At 37.1% G+C, this 11,450-nt stretch overlaps 1 protein-coding gene across 1 annotated transcript; it reads left to right on the top strand.

The window, feature by feature from the left end:
- Nucleotides 1–3,728: 3,728 nt before the first annotated feature.
- xab2 (XPA binding protein 2) lies at nucleotides 3,729–11,348 on the top strand. Its single transcript, XM_005749957.1, has 19 exons — nucleotides 3,729–3,871; nucleotides 4,124–4,272; nucleotides 4,431–4,554; nucleotides 4,662–4,859; nucleotides 5,175–5,309; nucleotides 5,409–5,573; nucleotides 5,807–5,951; nucleotides 6,060–6,211; nucleotides 6,330–6,449; nucleotides 6,566–6,697; nucleotides 7,020–7,151; nucleotides 7,266–7,379; nucleotides 7,487–7,649; nucleotides 7,747–7,937; nucleotides 8,836–8,958; nucleotides 9,048–9,219; nucleotides 9,505–9,631; nucleotides 9,758–9,867; nucleotides 9,967–11,348. Exons 1-19 carry the CDS (start codon nucleotides 3,836–3,838, stop codon nucleotides 10,026–10,028), a joined length of 2,550 nt encoding a protein of 849 aa, XP_005750014.1. The 5' UTR covers nucleotides 3,729–3,835; the 3' UTR covers nucleotides 10,029–11,348.
- The last annotated feature ends 102 nt before the right edge of the window (nucleotides 11,349–11,450 follow it).

Below are 11,450 nucleotides of genomic sequence, written 5' to 3'. Positions count from 1 at the left end.
TCAGAGATGGAAAAGATGTGGGGTGGAGCCTCAATCCTCTTTTTGCCCCTGTATGCCACGACAACCTGAGCATCATACACAGGAAGCCACTTGTAGGGATTCACGACGACACAGAACAGGCCGGAATAAGTCTGGAAAGCAGAGTAAGTTCACAAATGTCATTGTGTCCACACTGAACATCTATATCATTGTAATGAGTTCTCTCCGGTACTGAAAAGTAGAGATCAGAAAACACCATTATTAAATGTTTGTTAAACACTTACATAGATCATCCATGATGCAAAACGCTCTTTGAGGTTAAACAGCACGGCAGGCTCATTGAGGTGGGTCATCATGGCCATGTCCTCAATTTTATCAAACTTTGGGGGATTCATGGGGTGGATGTCATCCTCTTTTACAGTGACTGTCTACATAAAAAAAAAAACAATAAAAAAATTGATAAGTACATTATTTAATATATAACATTAATCTTATCTGTTTTCCTGAGAAAGTTGAAGGGTTAGAATTGTTGAAGTTAGAATCTTTTATGAATATTCATTTACCTTTCCTTTAAGTGTCTCAACAGTGGCTTTACCACCCTCCTTCTTGGTAAGTTTCCCCTTGACATACATCTCATCAGGAACAGTCACAAAGAAGGCCGTCTTGGCATCAAATGGAGCAGTCTGGGCCTCAATCCTCTCCCTTTCTGGCTTGCGGAGATAAATGGCCGCATGGCCATACTGCTCCATCTCTGCGTCTGTGCTCATTTTGGCACTTTAGTGGTAACTGACAAAAGGAGAAGGAATATGAATGAGTTGGGACATGTTTAATTGTGATATAGTTTTACATAATTTGGAAATATTTTTTAATGAACATTATAACCATTTGGGAGTTGTGTTATTTAACACACATTTCACCTCACTTTATCCCGACTGAGTGGCTCTGATCTGTTGTTATCTGAAGATGCATTTAAAGGAAAATATAGATGGAAGAAAACACAAAGTCAACATATTTGTACTGCTATCACCTACAGCAGTCACATCACACAGAATTTTAGTTAAGCAGTCTTGCTTGGTTGCATAATTTTTTACGGTTTTCAAACATTCAGTAATCCATACACAACATTTCAACTGTTTCATTTCAACTCTTAATCAAAGATTTAATCTATTTGATCAGTAAATCAGTAGCATTTGATATTTCCTTTCCTTTACCAGTGCTAAACTGAAAAAATGGAAGAAAGGGTACGATAAATTTGAGTAAAAGTTCATTCAGTTTAATAAACAAACAAGCACTGACCTGTTGAGGATGCCTTTCAGTTCTCCGACGAGACTGAAGTAGTTGCTTTTATACAGGCTTAAACAGCTTGGTCAGCAGCAGTCTGCCTCTCGATTTGGTCAAGCATCCTTGTCATTTAAGACCCCTCTTGTAACATATTATGTTTACTCAGCTTTTTGTGTACCAGATTTTATCTTGCTTAAATGAGAAAATAGTTCCAATACAGGAAAAGGAAAACTAAATATTAAATTAATCAGTCAAGCCGGAAAATAATTTTATAGAAGTATAGTAAGATTGAAAATACAAATAAATAAATAAATAGGCAAATAAAGCAGCTTCAAGTTCCTTTATTGCATGGGACATTGTATGTTCTATGTCATCCTTGTTGAATGATACAAAAAGATCAAATTAAAGCCATTTTGAAAACGTAAATAATCTATTACAGGAGTTGTGGCTTTGACTTCCCTTTTTAAACCCATTACCTCTTTCCATTTGGAAAGATGTACTGAAATGTCATTGGTATTGAGTGTCATAGCTTGTCCACATTTCAGATATTTATAATACTGTAAAATGTAGTATCATTTACATGGCTCAAAAACAAGAAAAGTAAACCCCTCATAGAAAATATGTCAATTTTAAAGATAATGCAATTTTATGTTGGTAATATTGTGCAATATGTTCTAAATAAGCACTGTCAATAGCTTTATTTTAGCTCAGAAAAAGAGTAATGTCTAAAGTATGCACTAAAATAGATGCTACTCAATGAACATATTTTTAAGCATAGATTTTAACCAATAAATCATTAACTCAGGTAAAGTTTGAATCTTGGGAAATATTTATTTTATTTTATTTTATAGTGAGAGGTTGTCACTACTTAGCCACACCATTAAACATGTTCTTAGTACGAATGCAAATTAATTTTGGAGAAGCCTCCATGTGTTGCTGGTATACAGTTGCAGTGCATTGGCATATCTATCTGAGTGGGACTTATTATAGGTCTTATCTCAGCCTGGTTGGCAAATGTTCTTCTTATAAGGCAATGTGTAATACCACTTGAACTTTACGGAAAAGGCCTTACATTCAGTTTTATTAGAGGAATATGAGATGTGCCAATGTTCTGCAACTGTACACCAGGACCTCTTAGGTGCTCCTCCAAAATGAATTCCCATTCCCTGGCTATGAACATGTTTAATAGTGTGGGTAAGTAGAGACAACCTTGGTCAAAGATCTTTATCTTCAAGCTACATTTGATGTTGTTTTTCTTTTTGAAATATGGTGCCCTTGATCAACTGTGTGACTTTCATTTTAAAACATTAGTAGCATAGTCCCCAAAGTAGAATAATCTATATAATCTCCCAAATGGTTGACAGCCGCCTGAATACCACTCAGAGGAATTAACAAACAAAATGGAGAATCACATTTTTTTTTATGTCTTTAACTTGACATAGAACTATATAAATCTAACTGGGTTCATAATAACTTAAGGACTGGGATGATGTTATGATGGTGTAGATAATTATATCAGTCAAAAAGGGGAAACTGGTGTTGTTTATTAAAAGCTATAAAACATTATGGCATGTTTGCTTTTGTAAAAAACAAACAAACAAAAAAGTACCGCAAAAATAAATAGATTTTGCTCTCTGTTTTCATTAACTGGATTTCTATTAACTTGTGTATTCACAGATCCCAAAGGTATACCTTTCTGTAACTTTTAAGTCGATAATCATAGGTGCAGGCAGGTTTTGTCACACTGTGCAATTTTTATAGCTCCTTGTAAACATATTAGATGCTTCATGTGCAACCAGAAAAAAACTATATTTGAACCAAATGTATTTATTCAGTACATTTATCCCTTGATTTTAACAAAAGGTCAGATTGAGATCATGAGAACATTTTGCAAGATGGTGTTTTCTTACAGTAGTTTATTCCTGGGGTCCTTAGAGACCCAAGTCCGTAATCATTTTACTACAGTGATTTACATGTTGATATAAGATAGCCTACACAGTATGGCCTAATGACCTGCTTAAGCACTGTACATATTTTAGGACTATTATTTGCCTTGTCCTGACAGAAAACATTTTACCAGCAGAGCTTCACTTACCATGATTTAAAGAAAACAGTTACAGAAAATGTTTCAAGACTGAAATTCAAGCATATGGCTAACCACTTTCTCAGATAGTTAAAACAATGCTTATCTGCTAGATTTTAAATGTACCTGTCATTGCGTTTTTATATTGGATTTAATTTCCTTCAGTTAATAAAGTTCTATTTTCCTGTGCCAAAAAGAGAGACACTGTTGCTGTAAATGTCAGATAACTTACTCGAAAGAAGACGTTTGATATTAAATGTAGAATTTTTTTTAGACACAATAAACAGTAAACATATTTTTCTGGGCTAATGTACGCGAGAGCTCTTCTGAACTACAAACATCGCGCCGTTTGTAGTTTTTTGTGACTCGGGCTCGTGCACTCTGGCACCGGAAGTTCCTGTGAGGGTTACACGCTTTGAGTACGCAAGCTAGTATTAGCTTGCTAAAGTTAGCATAGCTGTTATCCGGAACAGCCGCCTTTTCTGTGAAGAAATGAAAACATTAAACGGAAAAACCGATGTCATATTTGTAAGTTACACTACACCGTATATTTCACAGAACATTTGTTAGTGTTTGTTGATTAGAGGTTTTGGGTAGCTAGCATGAACTTTAACTTTATTCAAGCTAATGTGGAAGTTTGATAAAACTTGAAATCAGAGATACGTTTTACCAAATCGACTGTGTTTACACATTTGAAACAAAGAAATGATCTTTTTATGATTTATTAACTATGAAAAATCGCTACAATAGTAACACCGCTGTTTGATTTTTGGATACTAGGAGGACGACGATCTACCTTATGAAGAGGAGATCATCAGGAATCCATATTCAGTCAAGTGCTGGATGCGTTACATCGAATTCAAACAGAATGGACCAAAATCTACCCTCAATATGATATATGAGCGGGCTCTAAAAGAACTCCCTGGCAGGTAACTAACAAGACCGTTACAACAAAATTGTGGACATTGTGCTGAGAAGCCAATAGCAACGGATAACTCAAAACCCATAGACTATACATTATTTTACAAGATTCTGTGCAGCAAGTATTTCCCGAGTGTCTAACCACCCTTCCCACTCATTTTTGCAGCTATAAGTTGTGGTACAATTATCTGAGAGAGAGGCGAAAACAAGTCAAAGGGAAATGTATCACCGAACCAGGCTATGAAGAAGTCAATAACTGTCATGAAAGGGCACTAGTGTTCATGCACAAGGTAATACCTCCTATAGAACTTGATGCTTAGCCACTTTACTCATAAAAGTAATATTTGGTCTGCAAGAGCTTTGCATAAAACTAACTATTTGTCTTTGCTTAAACTAGATGCCTAGAATATGGATGGATTACTGTCAGTTCCTTGTGTCTCAATGCAAGATCACAAGAAGTCGTAGAACATTTGACCGAGCACTTAGAGCTCTTCCTGTAACTCAGCACCCACGCATCTGGCCTCTGTATCTCCGCTTTGTCCGTGACTTGCCGTTGCCTGAGACAGCCATCCGAGTGTACCGCAGGTACCTTAAGGTGAGAACATACTGCACAACCTTAAGTCCATACAGCAGCTGTCATTTAAAATGTTAAGGTGATTTTTGATTTTATTTTTGTTTTACAGGTGTCATCTTTCAAAGTGTATTCTGTGGCATAAATGTTGTCTGTAGCATCTGAAGATTCTTAGCTGTTATCCAAAAGACCTTACAAGCATTCAATAACAAGCTTTATGGCTGATTAAGAAAGTTTTAAAAGATAGACAAGTTCCCTAATCTGTTCAGACAGAATACCTGCAAAAATATTTCTTTCTGAATGTTTAATGTCTTACTGTCTTCCCTTGATACCTTGTAGCTTTCTCCAGAAAATGCAGAGGAATACATAGACTACTTGCGGTCTGTTGGCCGCCTCGATGAAGCAGCTGTGCGGCTAGCAGCTGTTGTCAATGATGAAAACTTTGTGTCCAAAGAGGGAAAGTCTAACTATCAAGTAAGACGGGATTCTTCCAGACACTTTTCAACATTCCCGCCTTTTAAGCTAAATGAAAAGAAATCTAAAAAAATGTTTTTCTTCTTTTTTTTTGGACAGCTGTGGCATGAACTATGTGACCTGATCTCCCAGAATCCTGACAAGGTGACCTCTCTGAATGTAGGAGCCATCATTCGAGGAGGCCTCACTCGCTTCACAGATCAACTTGGAAAACTTTGGTGCTCCTTAGCTGACTATTACATCAGGAGTGGCCACTTTGAGAAAGTGTGTTTCCTCTGAATAGCATTAATTTTCACCCCTAATATAATTAACTAACTAAAACACATCTCTACTTTACGTTTTTTTAGGTTGAGTCATTTGCATTAACCTGTTAGCAGTCGGACGTACCGCCCACGGTACATTGGATGGTTTAGGGGACTAATTGGACTGCTAAGGGGTTAAAATAATTTGTTATCTGTGAATTTGTTCAACTGTAGCCAAACATTTTTTTTCCTCAGGCACGTGATGTCTATGAAGAGGCCATCCTTACAGTAGTCACTGTAAGGGATTTCACACAAGTATTTGACAGTTATGCTCAATTTGAGGAGAGCATGATCGCTGCTAAGATGGAAACTACAGCTGAGATGGGGCAGGATGAGGATGGTGAGTATGTGTGCATCAGTTAAACTTGATAACTGTCTTTGGGTTTTTTTTGTCTTTTGTTTTTTTTTTTGTTCATGTGTACGTTACTCTTTGTTTTTCTCCACTCAGATGACATAGACCTGGAGCTAAGACTTGCCCGCTTTGAGCAGCTCATTGCCCGGCGACCCCTCTTGTTGAACAGTGTACTCCTGAGACAGAACCCCCATAATGTTCATGAGTGGCACAAGCGGGTAAAACTGTATGACGGAAATCCACGACAGGTGGGTTTTAAATCTTTTGAGAATGGCTGGGACAGTGCACAAGTCACAATATATACATTTCACACAAAAAACTACCTTCATGTAAAGAATTACTAATAAATAGCCCTATTTTCTTCAGATCATCAACACATACACTGAGGCAGTCCAGACTATTGATCCAATGAAGGCCACAGGGAAACCTCACTCGCTCTGGGTTTTCTTTGCTAAATTCTATGAGGAAAATGAGCAGCTGGATGATGTAAGTCATTATTTAAACTTCAATTTACCTGTTTCAGATTATTTCTTATCATTATTATTATTATTATTATTATTAGTTCCCTGTGTTTACTAACTTTATTTACTAACTCAACTCAGGCGAGGACGATCTTTGAGAAGGCTACCAAGGTGAACTACAAACAGGTGGATGACCTCGCTGCAGTGTGGTGTGAATATGGAGAGATGGAACTTCGTCATGAGAATTACGAACAGGCACTACGAATTCTGAGGGTAACTGATCTGCATCATATACATCATGCACATGATCCTTTTTGGAGCCATATTTAGGAACATCTTGTGGGCATCATATATTGTTTGGGAATGACCAGTTTGTGAAATAAAGAAGACATTTGTTAGACTTGTTATTTAAATGTCTTTTGAAAGTATATTTTAAAATTAATACCTGGTAACTGAAGTTATAGGCTGTAGTTTCACTGGCACTGAGTAAAAATATTTGCAGTTGTTTACGAAGGCAGTTTTAAGCAAAGGGTGTAATATCAGTAGTTGCATCACCTTAAAAACTTATGAAACCATTTGTATTTATTTTATTTAGAAAGCAACAGCTATCCCATCCAAGAAAGCAGAGTACTTTGATGCTTCTGAGCCTGTCCAAAACAGAGTCTACAAGTCTTTGAAGGTCTGGTCAATGCTGGCAGACTTGGAGGAAAGTCTTGGCACTTTCCAGGTATGTTCAGTAATTTTCTGTGATATGGTTTGGGACCTATATACCACTAGTATTTGATATTGGTCTAAGAATCATTTATGTGTTAAGTCTAAGCTTTTCTCTTTTTCTTGACAGTCTACGAAAGCAGTTTATGACCGGATTATTGATCTCCGGATTGCCACTCCACAGATCATCATCAATTACGCCATGTTCCTTGAAGAGCACAACTACTTTGAGGAAAGCTTTAAAGTAATAATGTGTAGCTAATCAACTAGACCACTACTTATTTTCAAAATACAATTTGTCCTTGTCGACTGTAGCACTCTTTTTAATGGTGTTATTAATATTTCTTTCAGGCATATGAACGTGGTATCGCTCTTTTCAAGTGGCCAAATGTTTACGACATCTGGAACACTTACCTCACCAAGTTTATTGATCGATATGGGGGCAAGAAGTTGGAAAGAGCCAGAGATTTATTTGAACAGGCATTGGATGGCTGCCCAGCCAAATTTGCTAAGAGTGAATATCTTTGGTTGAATTACACTGACAAATTTAGTACATTGAAGTGCCCCCCTCCGTTATAAAATGTACTTAACCACAATGGCTTTCTTTTCAGCTATTTATCTACTGTATGCCAAGTTGGAGGAGGAGTATGGATTGGCGCGACACGCTATGGCTGTATATGAAAGAGCAACACAGGCAGTAGAAACTGAGGAGAGACATCTCATGTTTAACATCTACATCAAGAGAGCAGCTGAAATTTATGGAGTTACATATACCAGAGCAATCTACCAGAAGGCTATTGAGGTACAGTAACATTGTCCTATCTCTTGCATACAGCTGCATTATCCTTTTTAATCTTTTTTTTTTTTTTTTAAATTCGAAACTCAGAATTACAAGATCCGCCCTGATGTGATGCTATAAAGCTTTTTGGATTTATATAGCGCTTTTCAAGGCACCCAAAGCGCTTTACAATGCCACTATTCATTCACTCTCGCATTCACACACTGGTGGAGGCAAGCTACGGTTGTAGCCACAGCTGCCCAGGGGCAGACTGACAGAAGCGAGGCTGCCATATCGCGCCATCGGCCCCTCTGGCCAACGCCAGTAGGCGGTAAGGTAAAGTGTCTTGCCCAAGGACACAACGACTAGGACAGAGAGCCCGGGGATCGAACCGGTGACCTTCCGGTTACAGATACGCTTCCCAACCCCCTGAGCCACAGTCGCCCCAAAGGTCATATTACATTTATAGATCGCTAGATATGGAATTTCATTAAATTGATGAAAACTATAATCAATGATCATGTTTATTTTAGCCACAATTGGTAAGATAATCCGTATTAGTTAAAGAGCAAAATTGATTTTATGACTGACCACATTATCATTTTGCAGATATAATAAATCTAGACAATAGTCAGCCTCTTAAAAAAACCTATTACATTGTTTTGTGTAAAGTTGTTCATAATTATGGCATTTTTATTATATGCAAAGATCAGAAGTCATATACTTAATGTAAAAAGAATAACTTGACATTCTGATGGACAAAATACTCGTTACCTTAAATTACTGAACAAAGTTGCATTACAAAATTAAACTTCCCATCACCCCTCTGCTCATGATCTGTTACTCACAAAATACACCATGTTGCATCCCTTGTTTTGGTAAATGGTTCTGTGCAGTGTTCATACAGTTTGTGTTTATCCAGGTCCTTCCTGATGAGCATGCAAGAGACATGTGTCTACGGTTTGCTGACATGGAGAGTAAACTTGGTGAGATTGATCGTGGTAGAGCAATCTACTCCTACTGCTCCCAGATCTGTGACCCAAGGGTATGTGAATTCACCCCTTCTAGTCATTTGTCTACATTTGCTTCAAAATCTTTGGTTATATTTCTTCAAATTTTTACTTGACGTTTCAGGTGACGGCTAATTTCTGGCAAACCTGGAAAGATTTTGAGATCCGCCATGGAAATGAGGACACGATTAGAGAGATGTTGAGGATCAAACGAAGTGTCCAGGCTACATACAACACACAGGTCAACTTTATGTCCTCTCAGATGCTGAAGGCCACAACAAGCTCCACAGGCACTGGTAGGAGAAGTTGGATTAACCTAAAAGTGTGCTCCATTTAGATGTAGTTACATGAATATCACTGTGTGTTATATCAGATATTGGCTATTTGATATGTTTCAATTTATAATGATATGGTTGAATGCTCCGTATTTACTCCAAATCTTAAAGGAACCTCCTAGACCTACTCAAGAATTAACGTAGGGTCATTTAGGTGTCATTTTCTATGTATTTATTTATTTGTGTGTTTTTTGTTTTTTTCCAAGTGGTTCTGCATTTGTCTAACCATCTGTTTCTGGTGTTCAGTGTCAGATCTTGCTCCAGGCCAGATGGGAATTGATGATATGAAGATGTTGGAACAGAAAGCACAACAGCTTGCTGCAGAGGCTGAACAGGACAAGCCTAAACCCAAAGAGAAGATTCTCTTTGTCAGGTTTGTTCATCATTATTTTTTAAGTTAAAAGTATCTGTAGATTTTTTTTTTTCTTTTTAATATAACAGAACTTCATCTTCCAAAGGAAGCTGAGGCACATGAATCCTTTTCACTTTAATTATGCAGGAGTGACACTTCTCGCAGTGAGCTGGCAGAACTTGCCAAACAAGCCAATCCTGATGAAATAGACATCGATGATGATGAGGATGAAGAAGATGAAGACCAAGGACCGGATGGTGCGTGAAAGACACAGTACAATTTTCAGAATATTTTTTGTAAACATTTTCCGATGGAGGTATTTTAATGAATTCCTCTTTTTCCTCTTGGCTTTACAGAGGTGCAGCTTGAACAGAAGAGCGTCCCTACAGCTGTTTTTGGAGGGCTTAAAGATGACTAGACAATAATTCTCTCAGACTTGTACATTTGAGTTCTACGTCCTCTTGTGGTCATTCAACTGAACTATTCATAAATGTGTAGTTTTATGGCAGCACTGGTGTTTCTGTTTGTTTTCCTTTTGGATTTGTGTAGTTTATAATATAAGATATATTCGTTTTGACCACTTGGTTTCAGTATTTCTCAAACTTGGTGCTCAAGATAACTTTTTAGTTGTATGTGTTATGAATTATTATTTGCAGTAACACAATGACTGTAATTGAAACCTGATATAGTTTGTCTGTTCTTTTTGGGTTTTTTTTATAAAATGTAAGAAAGAAACAGTGAAAACATTTTTTAAATCCAATAAATGCAGGATCTTTCCCAAACAGGAAGTTCTACCCTAGAAAAACATGGGGGAGGAGCATGTCTCTTCAGTCATTTGAAACTTGAGCTGCGCATTCAAGCCTCACATTGTTGGCTTGAGGCTCACCAGTAGATGGGTGTCTTGTAATGCCAAGAGTTTCTGGAAAGCTTTTCTAACTTGTAGACAAATGTCACTATCCAAATCTTCATGCTGAAGTAGTACATGTACACTTAAACAGTTTCTACACTTAAATGATTCCCCCCCCCCCAGTGATAAGTGCAGGATTGCTGGGCTAATTGATATTTTTGAAAGTTTTTTGCTAGTAATGTTACAAAAATGGTGGTATTTTGGGTGTATTTGAGAAGCATTTTGAATCATATTTCCACATTCTTGGCAGTGCTTTTCAGTTATGTGCAAGCAGCTCTGGCTGTGACAAATTGAATGTCTAAAACTGCCTTTGTAATCGAAGTGATAAATACCTTTAAACCTGCATCAACATTCTTCTGATTAAAAAGCTGTTTTCTTTTCAAAGTAATCTAATTAAAAGAGAAACTGAACTGCTTGATGCATTTGCTGTATAGTCCTCTAGAACTCTTGTTCTTTTATTCAGAAATGACTAGAAGCAGAACTGTAAGTAGCCAATGATGTTTGAAGAATGACTTTTGTGATTAAATATATAGAATTATTTATGCGTTTGATAGAAAAGACCTTATGCTTTGCTACCATCCCATCCAAAGGGTTAAACATATTGAGTTGGGCAAAAGGTTGTGACTGGGAATTATTGTTTCTTTTATAATTAGATTAAAATAGCTGAGAGGTAATCCTCTTACAAAGTTACTGCAGTCGAGAACTTGAAGGGCTTTTGGAATGAACATCATATGATGAGGCACTCTTAAGATTTGTTTTCCAGTGTGGATGGCAGCAGAAAACATGGGTTTAAAAGCAGATGGAAAAGAAATCCCTCGAGTCTCATTATAAACATCCAACAAAATTTTTTTTTTTCCAGAATGAATTATGCCTGTTTTTATTTTAGAAACTTCTTACATAGTCTGCCAGTATGTTTGCTCTGTTCCAGTCTTT

The sequence above is a fragment of the Pundamilia nyererei genome, unplaced genomic scaffold, assembly GCF_000239375.1.
Source record: "Pundamilia nyererei isolate P.nyererei 1_Seehausen unplaced genomic scaffold, PunNye1.0 scaffold00258, whole genome shotgun sequence".
Taxonomy (NCBI): Eukaryota; Metazoa; Chordata; class Actinopteri; order Cichliformes; family Cichlidae; genus Pundamilia; species Pundamilia nyererei.
Note: the sequence above shows the minus strand (reverse complement) of the source record. Positions and strands in the feature narration are given on the sequence as shown.

Coding starts and splice junctions, on each gene's coding strand:
- xab2 (XM_005749957.1), top strand. CDS start 3,836: ATGAAAACATTAAACGGAAAAACCGATGTCATATTT. Junction 7,380..7,486: donor ACTTTGAGGAAAGCTTTAAA/GTAATAATGTGT, acceptor TATTTCTTTCAG/GCATATGAACGTGGTATCGC. Junction 7,650..7,746: donor CCCAGCCAAATTTGCTAAGA/GTGAATATCTTT, acceptor CTTTCTTTTCAG/CTATTTATCTACTGTATGCC.